Consider the following 20,992-nt stretch of genomic DNA (forward strand, 5'->3'; position numbering starts at 1 on the left):
ACTCTAGAGCCCAAGATCTTAATCACCATACTACACTGGCCACCTGCCTTCTTTGCTTTCATTTTGTAAAGTGATTCATGCCCTGGTAAAATATTCAAGCAATCTTAAAGGGTACACTGTAAGCTGTCTCCCTGGCAATTCTACCCCTCGGAAATTATCCCACCAATCTGGCACAGGAAGAAATGACATACACACAAGGAGATTTATTTCAGCACGAGACTGGAGGAAGCTTAAGTGACTACTGACAGAGATGGTGGGGCATCTCCGGGACAGACACTGCAGCTGGGAAAAGGAAAGAGGTCACTGTAGGTGCTGCATGGAAGATCTGAACAAAAGATGCAGAACAGTGTATGTCATACCCACCACTGTGTAAAATAATGGGAGATACACATTTTTTCTTAATCAAGTGCAAAGCATATGAGAGGACTTATAAGAGACTAGTTGTGCCTGGGGAGAGGAAGTAGCTGGCTAGGGACAGGGTAGGAGAAAGACTTTTCACTCTTTATTCTATGTCCATCCTTCCACACCATTTACATTTTGAAACATTTGAAAATATTGCCTATTTCAAGGCAGAGGAGGAAGGAAGATTCCATCCCACTCTGATTCCCTGGGCCCCAGCTGCCCTCCCCAGAGGCAGCCACTGTTAATGGTTTCTTGATGCAGACACGAGAAGCTGGGAGTGCAAGACTTATACGGGTATTTAGATCTGTGGTTCTCAAGGTGGGTCCCTGGACCAGCTGCATTAGCCTCACCTGAGACCTTGTTAGCGATGCAAATTAGGAGCCAGGCAATTGGGGAGTAGGGCCCAGAAACCAGCATTTTAACTGCACTCTAAGTGATGGTGATCACTCAAGTTTGAGAATCAGCCATGTAAGTTATCACCTAAATGATAACGCACCACACATGTTATCTGCACCTTGCCTTTTCCACCTAGCAGTTATGCTGCCTTTAAGGAGTAATACCAGCCATGCCTCTTCCAAGGCTGCTGTGAGGTGTGGTGAAGGGATTCTGTAAATGGTCACAGCCCTCAGTTGGGGAGCAGAGCATGGATGCCCCAGGAGAAAACCTGGAGGCAGAGGGAAGCAGCCAAGACCCCCTGCAGCATGTAGGGGGCCTGCTGGGGGAGATCCAGGACAGAATGGTCAGTGGTGGGAGCGGGGACCACAGACCACAGAGGGGAGGTTTCCAAGGGCAAAGTGGTTTCATGTGCACTAAGAAGAGGGTGACTTTAAGATGCAAAAAGCCCAAACATTTTAATTTTTAACAGGCAAGCATCCCAAACTCTTAATACCATCTAGCCAGAGGGAGGAGGCAGAGGAGATAAAATCATGGGGATTGTCAGTTTTCAACTATTTGACTGGATGATTCTAAATTGGATCTGTTGCTGTATTTACTGGATCTATTGCTGGTATGGCCATCTTTTTACTTGTCAGTCTCACCCCCCACACTGTGAACATCTCCAGGGAGGAACTCTGCCTGAGTCATCTAGTATCCCTGGAATAGGACTAGGGGTATAGTAGGTGCTCCAGTGTCTGTGGGATGACTGGGTGGAGGGGTGAATGAATGAAATATAACTATGTTTTCAGAGTCAAGTTAGACACAAAGAACCTGCAGCCAAGAACAGCGGGTGATGGGGATCTCCTTGAGGGTGAGGAGTGTCTCATTGGTTCTGCAGCCGCCGCCTGGCACGGAGCCTGGTGAGGCACAGGCATGTTTGCTGAATGAGTCACATGAGGGATGACTGGCCAGGTGTGGGCTGGCTTGCCTCTCAGAGGACCCTGAAAGGCAACCATAGACTTGGCACAACTGTATACTTCATCCAACAAATATTCATAGAGCACCTACTGCAGGCCAGCCTGTGCTGAGAATGCAGCAGTGGACAGACAAGGTCCCTGACCTCATGCTCTTCCATTCTAACAGGGGAGGCAGACAGTGAATCTGTGAACAACCAAAGAAACAAGATCATTGTTGCCAATGAGAAGGATTCAGAAAGGAGTAGAACAGGTTTCCATGAGAAAGCGAGAGAGAGTCACAGAGGGGAAGTGTTTCAGACAGGGTGGCCAGGGAAGGCCTCACTGAGACCCGAAGGATGAAAAGAAGCCAGCCTGGCAAAGAACCCTTGGAAGGGTATGCCTGGCAGGGGAGACAGTGAGTGCAAAGGCCCTGGGGCAGGAACAAGCCTGGCTCTGCTCATGCTTCCTCTGGAGGGCAGGGAAATAGAATACTTACTCCTCTGTCTCCAGTGAGTTGACGCGGGCAACATAGTTGCTTGGAATGTAGCCCTCTTTCCGGGTGGCCAGGGATCGAGCTCTCCACCACTCCCCAGACCTGAGGGACAGGAGGCAGCAATGGGGTCAGGGGCCAGGAGGACCATCCCAGTCCTCTTGGGCTGCCCAGCTTTGGCCTAGAATATTCCCAACCCCAGGTAGCTGGTAGGGTGAAGGGCAGGGCCACCACTGTCCCAGCCCCCAGTCTGCACCCCTGATTAATGTAAGTGTCTTTACAATAGTCCCCACCATGCATCTAAGGGTCCATCCAGGCCTGGAATCGAGCCCTATCCCTGCTTTCACAGCTCACAGCCCTAGTCTTTGGGTCAATCTTTTTCCCTGGGCTTGTGGCCTTGGCCTTACCAGCCATACTTAAGATGGGGCCCTGTGCCTATGGCAGACTCACAGTGGTTCAGCCTGGGCCAAGAGCCAGAGCTACTGGGCTCAGGAGTCTGACCAAACATAACTGCTCCCATCCTTGGGCCCCAGCACATACTGGACACTACGCCCATTGATGATGAAGATTGTAGGAGACTGGAGGTAGCTAACTCAGAGATCCAAGGATTTCTGAATGCAAAGTCACCTCAACAGGGTCTGGTCCCTAGGTAAGCCTGCAGCCTAATCACAGGAGTCCAAAGAAGGCTTCCCTGGGAAAGCACTTTCAGCGGTCCCTCCTTGCCTGGATGTGCACTCGGAGCAAGCACACAGCCCCTTTATTGTGACTTTAACCCAGGTTAGTAGCAAACCCTTCTTCCTTTATTATGACGGGTTCGCATCAGTCATTTACTCTAGTATAAGATAGTCTATCAGGTTCTTTATTCAAGAACTAAAGAGAGTATAATTGAGTATTGGAGATAGGTACATCTTAGGGGGAGTGGGCTGGGGACTCACTCCTCCAGGATCATCATCTGGTCCCCCTTCTGGAAACTGAGGTCTTCATGGTGAATGGCCTCGTAGTCATATAGTGCAACCACAATGATGTCCTCAGAACCTGCTGGGAAGAGAGACACATGGGATGGTGAGGTTTTATCTGAGCACACCCACGGCCCTGGGTGTTTCCCACCCCAATCCCTGGCACCCGGTCCTGGACCCCTTGATGTGTCTGTCTCATTTGCCATGCAGGGTGTGATTCTTGAGTTTAAAGCTAACAGAGTTTTGTGCATGTTATGAAACAGTGTTCTGGAAACACAAGAGCTGGTACAAAGTACTGTGGGGCAATTTAGGGGATTTTCAAGGGTGGTTTTGACAGTTTGGGATTTTTGCCTCCTGCTCTGACTGAGTTCCTCACCCCATCCTCTAGATCACACAAGACCCCACTGCACCTGCTTGCCAGATACTTACCCTCCATGGGCCCTGGTAGGTTGCCATTGCTGCTGTCATGCCACTGTGGGGAAGAAACAGGAGAAGGGGGTGAATCGAATAGTGTGTGTGGAGTCATGGAAGGTCTGTGTCAAAAATGATATCCAAAGCAACTCCTCCCAGGCCTGTGTGTCATGGGAAGTGGCCCAGAGAGGGATAGAGACATGCCCAAGGTCACACAGTGCATTCAGGACATCACCAGCACAAGTTTCCAGGTCTCTTGGGTTGTGGGCTCTGCCCTCAGCCTTGGGCATCCTGGGGGACACTGGGTTGTCCTTTCTCCTTGACATACAGTGAGGAGGTTGGTCCAGATCAGTGTTTTCTGAGCTATGTTTGAAGAAACCCTAGGCCCACCAACATGGCCCATGAATAAAGGCTCTGCTGTGTATGTGAAACAACCTATGTGTCCAGCCAAAGGGGAAATGGCGCTTATGCTGTGATGCTCTAAGGAGCCCCTATAAGAGGGAGGCCAAGCTTCATTCCTGACACAACTAGACCTCAAAAATTCATTGTTGAGTGAACAAAGCTAGTTCTTCAGAATGGTAAATATGACACATTCATATAAAACGTGTATTCACACATCCTAAACACTTTCTGTGGAAACATACTATATGAGTGTAAATTCATGGAAAAAGTTTGCAAGGGTCCACACCAAACTGACAACAGCTGATATCTCTGGAGAGGGGTGGGGTATTTCTAGGAAGGGGGACAATGGTCAGCAGACACTGTAGCTTTAAGTGTAATTTGTGATTTTTATTTTCAAGGAGAAAGAATTTGTGTGTCACACACATAAGTAAACATTAATTTAGAGAAACAGGTTTGGGAAACACTGAGAAGCGCGTCCATTTTTGGGAGATTCACAAAGCCCATTACAAAGATTCATAAAGGCTCTAAGAAGTCCTACAGGGAAGGAGCGTATTGCCCAGTGTTTCACAAACTGATTTGACCTGGGAACCCTTTCTTACTTACTAACTTACCCCCGAACTAATGCCCTGCAGGAGGGGAACAGTGAATGGCTGCTAATAGCATCCCTTAAATCTGATGCTCAGAGAGGACAACCAAACCCTGGTGGGAGAGAACCCTAGCCTTGGGTTTAGGAAGAGCCGGCTCTGCCCCATCCCAGTGGTATGAGCCAGCTCTTCCTGGCTTAACCTCTTTGATCCTCAGTCACCCTGGCTATAAAGCAGTGTAACTCCTGCCTCACAGCTTCTGGTAAGGATTAATGATGTAGAAACACCTCATTCCAGTGTTCCAGCCCGGAACACAGTAGGTTTTCAAAGAATGGTAATGATTATTAAATGTTACTGCTACTCTTAGTACTGGCATTCCTGTTACTAGTACTATTATTGTTACCATCACTATCATTATTGTTACTGCTCTTCCATTGATCACTATCACCACTGCCATTACTAGTGGGGCTACTTCCGGGGCAACTGCTGCTACCGTGACCACCACTATTGCCACTGTGACCACTGTTCCTACCAGCAGCACTGGCCTCTGCCTCTGTCACTCTTGCTTCTACCACTGGGACATTGGAAACTGCACTGCCTGAGTTTGAATCCTCATTAACCATGTGGCCTTCAGCAAGTTATTGAATATCTCTCTGTGTCTCATCTGTGAAATGGGTATAATACAAATCGTGACCTACAAGAGCATCATTGTGAGGATTAAAAGTGTTAATAACCGGAAAGCACTTAGGATAGTGCTTGGTTCATTGTAAGCTCTGTATAAGCGTAATTTAAGTAAGAAAATACCTCTGCTCGTATGACCACTTCTCTCATTTACTATTTCTGCCACAGTTCCTGCTGCGGTTGCCGTTATGTCCCCATTAGCATTGTCCCTATCATCATACAATTGTTTTACAGTTATTGCCATGATGCAGATAGTGTCATAATTACTTGAACTGCTGTTGTCACTAATCTGGTCATTCGTTACTCTCAGCACTGCTTATGCTACTGCCCATGTGTGAGGTCTGCAGTGCCCACAGGGACCTGGTCACCGAAGCTCAGGCCGATGGGCAGCAGGACAAGGAGAAGTGATGTCCTTGCCCCGGGTGCTCAGTGCAGGTGTATCCTGAAGAGTTTGGGTGCTGCTGGTGACTGGTCAGCTCAGTTTCACCCCAAACACACCCTGCTCACCCTTGGGAAAACAGGAAGCTGTGAGGGCAATCAGGGGCTGTCGCCGGGGCTGCTGCCGGTCTCCCCTTTCTTCCCCCACTCACCCGCTTGCCTAAGGACGTAGGATCTGGCACATACACACGGCCGTGTGGGTTGGAGCTGGACTCGGTTTTTGAGACCTTGCCTCCTTCCCGGAGAAACTTTGACTTCACGCAGCCCATCCTGCAGCAGAGAGAAAGGAGGTGAGCCTGTTTTACTCTGAGGTACTTGGGGGGAGCCTTTGATGCTGGGTCCCAGACCCTCTGCTCCCAGGCTGGCTCCCCTTCAACTTCCCAGTCTCCCCTCCCACTGTCAACTCCCTTCACCTCACCCTCAACACATGGAGCTTACACTGTCCTTATCACCTGTGGACCTCCCCATGTCCATGTTCATCAAGAACCCACACAGAGTTGACAAGTTGTCATGGGCATGCTCCCAAGGACGGCGATGGGGAGTTTATTTAGTGAATAAATCATGTGGATCATTGAAATTCAACAGGTAGAGCCTCAGAGCAGAGTAGGGGGTGGGAGCTACCAGCTCTGGGGTCAGAGAGCAAACAGTAAAGCATAACTATGCTTTTTATATAATAAATTAACAGTTTATATTAAATGACAAAGATGAGGTCACATAACGTGGCTCAGTCTAGCTAAATAATAGTCAAGGCAGCATGCTCTTCCTCTCATTTTATAATTGCCGTTTAACAGCTTCCTCCCTCCCTCCCTCTCTTTCCTTTTTTTCTTTCTTCACTTCTTCCTCTCATGGATTTATCTGGTCATCCATCCACTCATTTACTCAAACATTTATTGAGTACTTTTCTAAACCAAAAGACAAGCAAGTTCATGCTCTTATGGAGCTCACACTGGAGATGGATGGGAGACACAGACAATAAATAGGTAAAAAAATAAATAAGATAAACTGAATTAGTGAAAAGTGTGAAGACAATAAAAGAGGATGTGATAGGGAACAACTGGGCGGGGCCCTTTTAGACAAGGGGGTTGGGGAAGGCCTCTCTCAGGAGGTGATGTTGGACCTGGGGCCCGACTGACACAAAAGAACCAGTCATGAAACACTCTGAGGGAACAGTGTTCCAGGCAGAGGGAACAGCAAGTGCAAAGGCTGAGGCTGGAATGTGCTTGAAGAGAACGAGGGTCTGAAAGGAGGCCAGGGTAGCTGAAGATCACAGGCAGGGGAGAGGATAGTATGTGACGAAGCTGCCCCATTTCGTACAGCCAGTGAAGAATTTGGATTTGATTCTAAGGATGATGGGAAACTATGGAAGTTTCAAGCAGAAGGATGACAGGATTATATTTGCACTTAATTATTATCTTTTAAATTTATTTGTGTTTCTTTCTTTCTTTTTTTTATATATTTGCACTTTAAATAATCCCCTGGATGCTGGGTAGATTATGGACCTTGGTGAGCTGGGCAGGGAGCTCTGTCCACTGCAGGAGTCCAGGCATGAGATGATGGTGGCCTGACCCAGGGTGGTGGCTTTCGATGAAGTAAGAAGCAGACATATTCGGGGGACATTTTAGAGGTAGATATTTTGGAGGTAACCCATCATCTTTGCTGATGGGTTAACCAAATTTAAAGACACTTAAAGAAAACACGTTTACCTGATCAAAGTCAAAACTTAATTGTTAAAGTGGTAGAAATGTTTCATTTCTTTTCTCAAAGTGCACACATATATTTGCTGAGAAGACAGGCTGTGAGCAGCCACATGAGGAAGTAATTGTTTTCCTCATCTCCACACAATTGTAATTTTCTTCTAAAGCAGTTAGAACTCAGTTATACTTATCTTGTTAAAATAAACAAGAAGAAAACCCAAATTCGTAGGCTTGTGGTTTAAGAAAAAAACCCAAATTTGTAGGCTGAGAGTTCCTTTTTTTTTTTTTACAAGGATGTTTTTGTCTGTCCTAGTGGGAACTGGGAACAATTTACCACCTCAAGACTTAAGCGGTTTCCACTTCATTTGCCTTTTGCGAATAAACTAAGGAACAGATTCAGATTCCTGGAGGGTTGGATCATTAAGCTGAAAAATTATTGCAATTAATCACTGCTTTAAAATGTACTTGTATGCATTTAAAACAAAACCCAACACCCCTCTGATTTGTGATAAATAGCTATTACTATTGTGGGAAATAAAGGAGCATATTGTGTGGTTTTGTACAGCATAAAATACTACATTTCGTATATTTTGATACACTTAAGCGTGTTCTGGGAAGAGGATGGCTGTGTGATGTAGGGCAGCTCCCTTCACCTCTCTGAGTACCTATTTGGTATCCCTGACATCATCAATTTACATATTCAGGGTGGCCACAGGGTCCCAAGGATGGGTCTCCGAAAACCTTGTGTTCAGGCATGATCCATGGATGGTGGGGTTCCACCTCACAGGGTTGGGGTGAACACAGAGTGAGTTGATAAGTGTAAAGCTGTCTGCCACGCAGTAAGCACTACAGAATTGTGAACCATAACCATTTCTGTGCACTAGCAATTGTGGCGGTGCCCTGGAGCATATATTAAGTACTGTTTGTAAGTCCTTTGGTCCACAAGTTTAGAGATACCACAGTACTTGAGAAGTTCACTTTTTAAAATAGGGAATTCCCATTAGTTCAATTTTTGCACAATAAAGTGTGTGTGTTTTTTTTTAAGTGATATACTGACAGGAATCAGATTTGCATGAAATGTGATTTCCCCCTAAACCAAGAAAACCATTCCGCTGCCTGGTCTGGAGTGGTCTCAGAAATGCTCATTTTCATGACCACTAGACCCAGAAAAGTAATGTGAGCCACATATATAATTTAAAATTTTCTACAGCCATATTTTTTCAAGGTAAAAAGAAACAGGTGAATTAACTTTAGGATGTATTTATTTTTCCCAAGATGTCCAAGTTATTATTAGCATGTAATCAATATAAAATTATCAGTGAGATACTTTACGTTCTTTATTTTTCATGCTAAGTCCTCAAATCCTAGTGTGCATTTCACATGTACAGCACATCTCAGCTAGGACTTGTCATACTTCAGGGGCTCAATAGCTATCTGTGGCTCAGGCTTCTGTACTCAGCAGTGCAGATCCAGAACATTTCCATTGCTGCCTCACAGCAAAGTCTGGTCTTGCTCATGTCTGTGTCCCTTAGCGCTTAGCTTAGTACCTCCCTGGCATACAGTAGGAGCATAATGCACAGTTTGGGAGTAAAGGCATGCCCACAGCCTGTGCTCTATGTAGTCAGCCCAATGTACCAGCATCGGGACTTAGTTCTTGCTCCAGTTAGGATGGGAAGACTGGACATACAGAATTGCATTCCAAAGAAGCTGTTAGGGATTGGCAAAGACTGTCTAGTGCTGGGGAAAGACTGTCTATTGCTGTGCAAAGACTGCTAAAATACTTACAGAATGAAAAAAAAAAGTAAACTGCAAAACATATATGAAATCAAGCCATTTTGTAAAATGAATATATATCTCGGTTCTGCCACTAATGTGTCTGTTAGTTTGTTCGTAGGAAGAACTACCTGTTTATAACAATTGAGCAGTAGGATAATGTGTTGGATTTTGAAGAATGGAAACATTTTCAATAAAAATTTGAGGAAACTCAAGGTTCCAAGGGCGCACTGACTTTCAAAAAGGATTTGAGGGAGCTTATGTAATACTAAACGATACACAGAGCACTTCAAGACTCAAAAAGGATTATGCTACACCATTTAGAAGGGACGGATTATTGAACCAGAATCCGAGGGTGCGAAGTTACTGCCATCGGGTACTAGATTTATCTCTAAGCTTCCTAGTAGTCAAGATAAAAATGAGAATATGTATACTGTCACCATAAAATCCCAGGAAGCATGGCAATTTATTGACAGAAACAACTATTCTTTGAGCACTAAATTCAGAAGAAAATTTATTATGTGGATCCTCATGTAAAGGTCACTGAAGAAGACAATGGACAGTTTCTCCCACTGTGATTTGGCAGCGGAGTCTGCAATATGTTGATGAGAGGTTTCCAAATAGATGGCGCTAATCTTTGGGTGGGTTTGGGAACCATGGGATGGTGGGGAGTAGGGTGGGGAGAGGATAAGGAAAGAGGTTTTTACATCCCAGGGCCTCTCTGCAGGGTGAGGACTACAGAGGCCCTGTGAGAGAGTGGCTTGAAGTGAGTTTAGAAAAGTAACAGAGTGCCTGGCTGCTCAGAGTTTGGCCAGCATGAGGAAAACATCACCATAGGGAGCTGTTAGAAATGCAGACTCTCAGGCCCCACCTCCCAAATTGGAATGTGCATTTTAACAAGGCCCAGGTCATTCGTGTGATCATCCTAGTTGGGACCCAGGCAGAGTGAACATCTATCTGCTCTTGCTTCCTCAGCATACATTCCTTTTCTGATAACAGCACCTAGATTTTCCTTGAGAAACCAGCCTTCTTCCACTCAATGCATGGGAGTGCAGGGGGCTAACCCCACCCTTGCCTTCGGGGACTGACAACTCGATTCAGACTCTATTAGAGAATTCCATGTCCCCCTGGCAACCAACAGTGGCTGGTTCAGTTATAGGTATGCATGTGATCCTAGATGAGGCAGAATCTGCCCTGGGGTTTTGCTGGAAAAATTAGGAAAAAGCAATTCTCTATAATTGTTGTTGCAGATGTGGATATGGATGTAGGTATAGGTGGGGATGTAGATGTGAACCCTGGATTTCTTGGGCGCCATCCTGACATCATGAAGGGAGGGGCTGCCTTAAAGTGCAGCCACCACAGAGGACAGCAGAGCTGAGCAATGGAGACAATGTGATTCCTGAAAACATGTTTGAACACCTGGATCCAGCCATGCCTGAAACTTTTCGACCTCAGAAAATTTCTAATTCATGAGAAAATAAATTCTCAACTTTGCCTAAGCCAGTTTGAGTTGAATTTCTGTCACCTATGCCGAAAGAGCCTTCACTGGACTCTTCCTGGGCCACACTCTGGATCGAATGAACTGGAGTCTCTGGGGATGAAGGCCTGGAATCTGCATTTCTAATAATGCTTTGGGAGATTCTTATCACACTAAAATTTGAGACTGACCAATGTAAGAGAATGAAGACCAATCGTGGGGTCTGAATATGTGGGTTTGGATCCCAGGTCTGCCACTGAATGGCTGTGTGACCTCGAGTAAGTCACTTCCGCTCTCTGAGATGCATTTTCTTTCCTGTAAAATAGGAGGCCCTTGCTTCTCAGGCTTGGCCTGAGGTCTTGAAGGGACAGGGATATGAAAGGCTTTTTGAAACTTCTGAAAACACATCTCTTGTCTAATGTGATTGAAAACCAGGCTCTGAGAGCAGAAGTGGCCTGCCTCGCCTCAAACTAGCTTAGAACTGCTGATTCCAGGCAAAGGCACTTCCTCAGGTCCCTGCTGAACTCCTGAGACCTGAAACCGGCTTCTGGTCCCTTAGCTTCTGCAGGCCCTGTGTGGGAGGGAAATGAGAAAGATCAGCTTGCTTAGCCTGGCTGCTTCCCACGGTCTCCATGCTGGCTGTGGAGACTTCAGAGACTCCTCCTGAACCCTCAGAGTCAAGCCCACGGAGGAGAGGCCAGGGCCCTGCCAGCACAACCCGAGGAGTGGGCGGGAGGTGGTTTTCTAGGAGCTTTAGGCTCAAGCAGAGGCCTGTGAGGACTAGGGGTGAGAAACCCTGGATTTTGGTTCCCACCTCTGCCCTAAGCTCACTCTGTGATCTCAGACAAGTCCCAACCTCTCTCTGGGCCTCAGTTTCCCCAAATATGAAGAGACACATTGGGTGATAAGTTCTGTGAAGGGCACAGCTAATAGTTCTTTCCTGAGTAGCAACTGCTCCCCGTTCTTCTGACAACAGCTCCCCAATTTTCCTTTCCTTTGGTGGTAACAGCTCCCTCATTCTCAATTCATGGATTATAGTAGAGCTGACTTCAGCCCCTGGCTGTAGGGGTGGATCTGTGACCAAGTCTGACCAGTCAGAGCTGCAGTAATAGAAGCAGAGGTGGGCATGTGACTCAGTCCTGCCCAATGAAAACCATCCATTTGGCTGGAAAAGAGGCTTGCAGTTGCAAAGCAGAGCCAAGAAATGAAGAAATACAGATTCTCAAGTCCTTGGATCCAGCCTCGCCTGAAGCTGATGTGCTCATGGACTTTCCAGTATAACCTCTTTTTCTGAATGAGCCAGTCTGAGTAGGATTTCTGCCTCCTTAATCTTCAGAGTCCTGCCCAGTACAAAGGAAATTCTTACAAGGGTTGCAATTCAGACTCAAGTGTAAATGGCTTATGGTAAAGACTTCCTTGCTGGGAGGTTTTGATAGAAGAAAGTAAAGAGGGTACTAGACCCATTAGAGTAGGTGAGGGTGTGTATAGTATGGACCCCATGAAGCTGACAGCACTGAAGCCATGCCTAGAATGTGCCTGGTGTATATTAGGCCCCCCATATACATTTGTGGAGTGAATATATTGGATTCAACTCTCTATAGGCCTGACCATACTTGGCTGAAGTCAGCAGGACCAGAATTATGAACACATTTGTCAGATGGGGAAATGGAGGCCCACAGCAGAGAGGATCCCCGCGTGGTCAGTGGCAGGTAGAACAAGAACCCAGCTCTCCTGCCTCTCATCCTCCACCAAGTCAGCTGGTGCAGCAGGGAAAGGGGGAGGTGGGACGTGAGTAACCAAAACAGGAAGCTTAGGAAGGCAGACCGCCAGGGGCCCAGGGCTTGAGACTGTCCAGTTAGAGGAACTTTCCCTTCTCGGAACAGCTTAGCCGTGGGGGTAGGGGAGAAAGTTTTCCCTTATCAGGGACCAGTGCCCTGAAGAGTTTTCTGGAGTGTGGAGTCCTACACCTCCCTCTCCTTGGGTTCCCTGACTGTCTTCTGAATGAACCGCCCAAATTGCCAAGAGACTGTTATCCCTAATGGACATTTGGGAGTCACCCCTAACTCCCCATCTCTTCCCTTCTTTCTGATCAAAAGCCCAAAACTTTGACTTTGCAAACAGGAAAGGATTGGAGAGACCTTTGTTACACAGGTGGGACCAGCGACCCCAGAGAGGGCGAGTGTCATGCCCCGGTTTACACAACAGCAAGAGACAGAGCAACACACTGAAGAGGAGCTCGGGCCTTGGATCATTTGCCTGACTCAGCCAGAGGGGTGGCTCTGAGATACATGCGTTCCAACTACTTGTCCCATAACATGGTTGGTGCATTGAGGAGTAGCAAGAGGCAAGAGGAGACAGGATGAATGAATTTAGGGGGGACACAAACATTTAGATTATAGCAGCAGAGTAAAAATATTCCAACTATAAGGAAAAAATATATAAAATGAAAACTAGCAGTTCTTATCTCTTTCTACCCCTAATTCTGTTTCTCAAAGGGAGCACTAGTACTACTTCCAAATGCTCTTTGTTTTTTATGCCTTCTGGTGATTTCCATTATAATTTAAGTGAAATATTTATGATTCATTTCATAATTCACAATTAGAGGTGCTCAATAAATTCTTGACTAATTGAATGAAGTCTCCTTTAGCTGCCCGGGTGACCTAGTTTTCCGCATTTAAACAATAGTTACAAATGTGTGTTTAAACTGAGAAGGGCTGTCCATGTTTGTTCACCTCTGCTTGGAGGGGAACAAAGTCTTTCCTTGGTTGGAGCTGAGTGGAGATGGCCCCCTTTCAGAAAGGACATGGTGGCCAGTTTGCCCCAGGGACAACTTTTCATGTCAACTTCCCATGATGCTCCAAGGTCAGCTGCCTCCAAACCTGTCCCCCACAAATGGAAGCCTCAAAGCCTCAAGATCACGTGCTCCGATCCTTTTACACTTATTTTTCTGTAGCTGACAGGGCCTGTTCTTTTCTGTTTTGGAGGGTATGAATTTTGTTTTAAAAATTGCCTTTCATTTTTGCAGATACATAAAATAGGTCAACAGCAAGTTTCTACTGTACAGGGAACTATATTCAATATCTTATAGTAATCTATAATGAAAAAGAATATGAAAAGGAATATATGTATGTATATGGATGACTGAAACATTACGCTGTACACCAGAAATTGATGGAACATTGTAAACTGACTATATTTCAATTTTAAAAGATAAAAATAAAAAGATAAAATATTCTAAAAACAATTTTAAAAATTGCCTTTCATCACCCAGTAAAAGAGTATGTCATCCTTGTTAAAAATGAAAACAATACAGATAAAACTAAGGCACCTCTGGATTACTCCCTTTACAGGTCCTCCACGGCCACGCCCCCACCTCCAGGTAGTCGCTGCATGTGCGCTTGCAGACACACACTGTATTAAAACAGACGCTGCCGTGCCCTGCCCCCTCACTCCCCCTTTCTTCACCATTTCGGAACACTTCTGCGGCACTTCCAACTGCCAGCACCTGCATCTCCTTGCCTGAGAGATTTCTCCATGGCCATTGGTGCCTGCTCTGCCCATGAGCTTGGCGAGTGGAAGTGCTAGAGAATTATCATCCCCCAGGAGCCGCCCTCAACCAGTGATATACAGGAGCAGGTGGATAAATATCCCGGTTCCTTCATCTCTTGAGCGGGTTCACTGGAGCCTGGAGCTCTCAGTGCCTCTGAGCTCCAGGTGACTACAGTGGATCTGGCTTGATAACATAACACACCTTTATTGGCTGCCTTCTCTTTTCTGTCTTGCTTCCCCACTTTCCTACCAGGGTTTTCTTGGATCCACTCCCAAATAAACTAAGTAGTAAATGCATTTGAAATCTTTTCTAGGGTCTGCTTCTGAAGAAACTCAAGCTGAGAAATATAAACTCATAGAAAATATGGAATGTCATTTCTGTATGTTAACATCAAAGAAATACTGTATTGTATGAATTGGGAGGCAGTATTCTTCTTATTCCCATTTTTCAGATGGGGAAATTGAGACTCAGAGAGTGAAGGAATTTGCCCAATTCATCACAACCTGTATAAGGCAGCATCAGCACCCAAACTCAGGTGTCCTGGGCTCTGTCTCCTGCTCTTCATTTCTCTGGCAGAGTTGAGGGAGGTGCTCCTATTCTCTTGGCTGCATCTAGGTCTCCTGGACCAAAGGATTTCATGGTGATGGTGGGAGCTCGGGCAGGTGTTATAGGCAGGATCAGGAAGGCAAACGTCAGTGCGGTGCCATCCAGAAGGTGCAGTGACAGCAAAGGGTGAGCATGGGTGGCCACAGACACTGGCCAAGAATAGGGCATGTTTTATATTCAAGCAAGGATTTCTTCTGCATCATTACCCATGCCTCTGAAAGTACCCTGAAACTCCCAGGCCTGGGGTAGAGGAAACTGGAGAAATGGGGTGGGGATCAAAGTGCTTTGGAGATTTGTTTAGAAAGTCAAAGGCTAAGAGTGATTGTACTGTGGACTTTCTGTGTAATTTTGGGAAAGTTACTTACCCTCTTTGGGCTAGACATCCCTTTTCTATAAAAAGGGAGGTCTTCAGCCACACTCCATAGAGAAATCCAGATTTATTATTATCGATTAAACAAAAAAAAAAGGAGGCCTTGTCACAGGTGGAGGGCTGTGAAATGGCTGCAGGGGCCCATAGGGCCACCTACAGGAGGAAGGTGGTCCAGGCAAGGGGGCTGAAAACTGGACCGCTCAGGTGCTGTCTATGGGGTAGCCCCCATTCAGCATCCCTGATGCCGCCATGAGTGAATAGCAGAGGAGCACAGGATACCAAGGTTCTCGTCCCAGGTCTGCCAACACTTCCAGTTCTTCAAGAGAAGACAGAAATCCTGATTTATGTGCGCTCTCTTGACTTTAATTGTTGGCAACTAATTTTAAAAGAGTAACTAGGTAGGGCCAACTGAAAGACACCTACGTGCTGAAATATCTCAGGCAAGGGAGGGGAGGAGTTGTTCAACAGTCACAATTCAGTATTTTTGAGGCCCTACTATGTGCCAGGTCCCATGTGTTAGAGATACAGTAGTTTAGGAGACAGGCATGTCTGTGCCCTTGTGGGACTTACTTTATTAAAGAATTTAAAGTCCAAATCCTGGCTGGTTCTCTGAACGCAGACAACCTTCCCCTCACCCTCTGGGGAAAGGGCCCCCAGAGAGCAGCCCGGCTGGGGTGAGATTAAGATTCGTGCTTCCCACACCCACTAGAATGGCTATAATAATAATTTTTTTAAATGAAAAGAGCAAGTGTTGGCCATGACATGGAGAAATTGGAACCCTTGTACATTGCCAATGGGGATGTAAAATAGTGGAATGCAATTTGGTAATTTCTCAAGCATTAAACATGGAGTCACTATGTGACCCAGAAATTCTACTCCTAGGTAGAGACCCAAGGGAATTGAAAACAGGTGCTCAAATATATGTGCATGCATGTTCACAGCACACTAGTCACAATAGTCAAAAGGTGGAAACAATTCGAATTTCTACAGATGAACGGATAGGCAAATTGTGGTGTACACATACAATGAAATATTATTCAGCCATAAAAGGAATTAAATACTGACATAGGCTACAACATGGATGAACCTTGAAAATCTTACATTAAGTGAAAGAAACCAGTCACAAAAGGTCACACAGTGTGTGATTCCATTTATATGCAATATCCAGAATAAATTAGTCCATAGATACCAAAAGCAGGTTGGTGGTTGCCAAGGGCTGGGGAGAGGGAGGACAGGAGGAATTGCTTAATGGGTACAGTGTTTGCTTTCAGGAAGTTGGAAATGTTTTGGAATTACACAGAGGTTGTGAATGTAATAAATGTCACTGAACTGTTCACTTTAAAATGGTTAATTTTGCAATGTTGTGTGGATTTCACCTAAAAATACTTTTTAAAAATTGGAGGGGAGGTAATTAGATTTTTTTAGTTTATATTTTTATTTATTTTTAATGGCAGTCCTGGGTATTGAATGCAGGACCTCATACATACTAAGCGTGTACTCTACCACTGAGCTATACCTTCCTTCCCTAAAATATTTTTTAAAATTGCAAACTACATGAAAGTGCCTTGCTATGATGGCTAAACAAATTATGGCACATCCAAACAGTGGAATATTATGCGCCCATTAAAAATACAAGGACGTTTTGGGTGTGGAGGGTATAGCTCAGTGGTAGAGCACATGCCTAGAATGCATGAGGTCCTGAATTCAATCCCCGGTACCTCCATTAAAATAAACAGGTAAACTCGATTACTTCCCCCCCAAAAAAATTCAAGGACATTTTAATGATGTGGAAAAATGCTTACAATGTAATACTAGGTACATAAGTGGGATAAAAATTGTACATGCAGCATTTTACTAATTACATTAAATAAAACATGCTCAGAAAAGACCATTAAAAATAAATGGAAATGCTCGTTATTCAAAAAATTTTAAAAAGATTTATGTTTCCACTGTTTCAGTATCTACTAAGTGTCAGGCACAGTGAACGAGGTGGATGAAAATCTTTGCTCTCCTGCAGCAGAGAGCAGGTGACAGTGGCCCTGGGTCTAGAGAGAGCTGGGAGGTCAGCAGAGCCAGATTCTTTCTTCCCTTTTTGCCTCAGACTCTCTGGGTCACCTTTCCAAGCCTCAGTCCTCCTCATACACAAAAGAAGCAGGCAACAGCTGCCCCTCTGGAGAGCCATCCAGCCTCTTGGTGCTTTCCCCTAGAAACACCTATAACATGTGCCCAAGACCACACATCCGGGCTGGTCCCAGCAGTGCTGTTGGTTGTCGTGAACAGCTGGAACAATCTGAATGTTCATCACCAGGGGAATGAGAAATAAGGTAGGGTGTTCCCCTGCTGGGGTCCTCCACTTAGAAGTTATAAAGTAGAACTCTGTTTCTCATCCTGGCTAGACCATGACAGCTTATGACAAGAAGGCAGGGGAAAATGAAATTTTGTTAAGAATCTCACAGTTAGATAGCATTTCCATTAAAACATAGAAAACAATTCTATGTATTCTTTATGCACTCACATGTATGTATTAATTTTTTAAGGGCATGGACTGGAAGGGCTATAATTCATGACAGCGGTTGCCTCTGGGGAAGGAGAAAAACAGGACTGAGAGGAATACCAGGTGGGGAGGCTTCAATTTTATCTGTTACTTTTAGTGATATTATTTTTCAAAAATCTGAAGCAAGCAGGACAAAATGCGAACATTTGTTAATTCTGAGTAGTGGGTTCCTGGGATTTTTAGCATGCTAGTCTCTTTACTTCTGTATTTTAACCCCCTCCCCCTCGTCCCAAAAAGGGATATAAAGCAGTGGAGAGAACTGGTATCTATTGAGGCCTTTCCCTGTGCAGGCCAAAGTGGTTCTCGAGTGTGACCTCTGAACCAGCAGCAATGACCATCATTTGGGAATGCAGATTCTTGGGGTCCTGCAGCAGACCTACTGAATCACAAACTCTGGGGTCAAGGTTTAGAAATCTGTGATTCTGATGTGCCGCTGAAGTTTGAGAATCACCGGGTGCCCAGACAATAGTTAGCATGTATTAAGCAGTGCTCTAAGAGCTTTCCTTCAGCATCGCAATCTAATCTTCAAAACAACTCTATGAGGGAGCCATTATTTTAATATCCCCATCCTACATTTGTGGAAAAGGAGGTACAGAAAGGCTAAATTCCTTGCCCAAAGTCCAACAGGCTGGTTGCTTCCAGAAACCCCTTCCTTAACCACTACAGTAAAGTCTGACATACAAAACCTCGAACATACTCTAGCTCACTGCAGCCTTGGAGGAAAGACTGAATCGCCCCCTTTGACAGATGAGGGAATTGGATTTTAAAGAGGGAGAGTGACTTGTCCAAGGTCTCACAAGGAGGAAAAGTGAGGGGCCAGGTGTCCTGTGGTCTGTCCAGGAGGCTTGGGGTTTGACTTAGACCAGCTGGGGATCAGGGCCCAGCGTGGGAGGAGGTAGCTTAGCCAGCAGACCCAGCTGCAGCCCTGTCTGGGTGTGGCTCACACGTCACGCCTATGGCCAGCTGTCCCCTTCCTCACTATGGCTGCCAATCCGCCGTGACCGTGACCATCACCCACCCCCACCAGGAACCATAAGGGCCTTCCCCTCCCGAGCTCCGTGAAGCCCTTCTTGGTTTTTTTTTTTTTTTTTTTTTTTTTCCCTCGCAGAAGGGGAACCTGGACAGCCTAGAGAAGTGGCGGCTGAGGCATACAGTCATGCTAAAGCTTTCCCAAGTTCACAGCTGGGCAGTTCCCCTGTTCATCTGGGCACCCTCCCCTGCAGCTCAGCCCCACATCCCACGGCCTGTCCGAACTCCCTCGACGGTCCCTTCCCGTTGCATCCTAGGCTGACCGACCCAGCACCCCCGGCTCCTTCCGCAGCTCAGACTCTCAGGTTGAGCTCACAGGCCAGCGTCCCCCATCCCGGGTCCATGGCACTCACCTGGGCGCCCGCTCCTCGTCCCGCGGGCAGCCCGGATCCTCGCAGCTCGAACGCCCCCCCAGGTTGGCAGCCCCCGGGATCCCGGGGAGTCCGTGCCCAAGTGAAGATGGACTGACTTTTCGAGAAGAGAACGGGGCTGCTTTCCGAGGGGCTTCGGTTCCGTGGGTCTTTTGGGGCCCCACTCGCGCTGGACTGTCGGCGTCCCCTCCCACTCGCCTCTAGGCTCGGCGGTGCGCTCGAGCTGAAATCAGGGACGCGGTGGCGCCCACAGGCCAACTGGGTGCCTTAGCCGCGCCCGGGGCGATGCTAACTCCGCCCCCAAGTATCCTAACCCTGCCCCCAAGATTCTAACCCCACCCCAGGGACTGTAATCTCCGACTCCACCTTCCAGGATCCTAATCAAGTCGTCTAAGGATTTTTTAAAAACACCTATCTAAGGCTTCTATCCTGCCCCCAAGAATCCTAATCTCGTCCCTGAAGGATAATAACTCCGCTCCCAAGAATTTTAGCCGGTCCCTCAAAGGTCCAAATCTCCTCCTCGAATGCGTTCTAATTCCGCCTCCCAACGCCCCAAACTGGTCCCAAAGGATTCTAAACCCTTCCCTTCCGGGGAACCCCAACACCTCATCTCCTCCTCCCGAGATCTTAATTCTGCCCCAAAGGATTTTGAATCTCATATCTGAAGGAATTTTAACCTCGCCTACCTGAGATTTCTAATTCTGCCCCCAAGGATTTTAACCCACCCAACCAAAGGATCATAACACCTTTCTTCAAAAGATTCTAACCCAGCCCTCAAGAGTTATGACCCTAATCCTAGGGATTCTAATCTTGCTCCTAGGTGATCCCAACCTGTTTCTGTAAGATTTTATTCCACTCCCCAGGATTCTAATCTGGCCCATCCAAAGATTCCAGGGTTTCTGATGCCACCTATCAAAAGATTCTAAACTGGCTCCGGAGGATCCTAATCACACTCTCGTCACCCTCACAGGATTCTAAATCCACTCCCCTCCCCCAAGCATTCCAATCCGTTTTCCCCACCATTCCAACCCCCTTCTTCTAGCCCCAGGCCCTTCCCCAAAGCTGCGTCCCAAGCCTTTCCTGCCCTTCTGTGGTCTACAGTTTCCGCTCTGCAGGCCCCTCGCTATTCAAACGCCAGGCAAAGTTCCTCGCCTGCAGGAACCAGCCTGGCTCACCCCTTGCCGGCTTCCAGGCAGCTCAGAGGACTTTGAAAATCGAGGGGGCGGAAAGTGGGGCTGGAGGGCATAGCTGGAGGCTGCAGATGAGAGATGTGCTCAGACCAGACAAGGGCAAAGCACACCTGCTCCTGGGAAGAGAGCTGTCACCCTAAATTCTGCCGAACACACCTCCACGATGTACAGGAATCTTACTGAGTCTCTAGTCCAAGTGTTACCAGTCAGTTCAGGTCACCATCATCTCTCATTCATTCATTCATTCAGCAATACTATCCTGGGCACTGGGCTACACAGGGCTCCTCAGCCTCAGCATTATTGCCATTTAGGTCCTGGAACTCCTTGTTGTGGGGGGTGCTGTCCCGTGCATAGTCGGATGCTGAACAGCATTCCTGGATTTCATCCAGTAGATGCCAGTAGCAACCCACTTCCCCAACTGTGACAGCTAAACATGTCTCCAGATATGACCAAACGTCTTCTGGGAGTCAGTGGGGAGGGAGGACAGAATCCTGAATAAGAAAGATAATGACCTTGCTCTTATGTGTCTGATTTATGTATTTAAATACATTCATGCACTTTAAAAAATAGATAACATTTTAATTATGTGTTTAATTTACTTGGGTGGTACTTATTCAATTTTGTACTTTTTTTCCAGTCCATCACTAGATACTATTGATATCTAGCCATGTTGCTGAAGGTCA

The 20,992-nt window shown here is 46.4% G+C and overlaps 1 protein-coding gene and 1 non-coding gene across 3 annotated transcripts in view; one reads left to right on the plus strand and one right to left on the minus strand.

Moving 5' to 3' along the window:
• Positions 1 to 19,394, minus strand: part of HCK (HCK proto-oncogene, Src family tyrosine kinase) — a 36,554-nt gene extending 17,160 nt beyond the window's left edge. Inside the window, exons 1-5 of one of the 2 annotated variants that reach the window (XM_031434001.2) lie at positions 19,102 to 19,394; positions 5,848 to 5,965; positions 3,609 to 3,651; positions 3,159 to 3,258; positions 2,230 to 2,328 (exon numbers count right to left, since the gene is read on the minus strand). In XM_031434001.2, the coding sequence (XP_031289861.1) occupies positions 2,230 to 2,328; positions 3,159 to 3,258; positions 3,609 to 3,651; positions 5,848 to 5,964 (359 nt within the window). In that variant the 5' untranslated portion in view covers position 5,965; positions 19,102 to 19,394. Of the gene's footprint in view, positions 1 to 2,229; positions 2,329 to 3,158; positions 3,262 to 3,608; positions 3,652 to 5,847; positions 5,966 to 19,101 lie in introns of both variants that reach the window. The other variant, XM_010993900.3, reaches the window with a different exon arrangement.
• TRNAS-AGA (transfer RNA serine (anticodon AGA)) lies at positions 16,816 to 16,888 on the plus strand. Its single transcript has one exon. It is a non-coding gene; the product is annotated as a tRNA-Ser (tRNA).
• Positions 19,395 to 20,992: the final 1,598 nt, after the last annotated feature.

This window comes from Camelus dromedarius, chromosome 18 (assembly GCF_036321535.1).
Source record: "Camelus dromedarius isolate mCamDro1 chromosome 18, mCamDro1.pat, whole genome shotgun sequence".
In the NCBI taxonomy this organism is placed as follows: Eukaryota; Metazoa; Chordata; class Mammalia; order Artiodactyla; family Camelidae; genus Camelus; species Camelus dromedarius.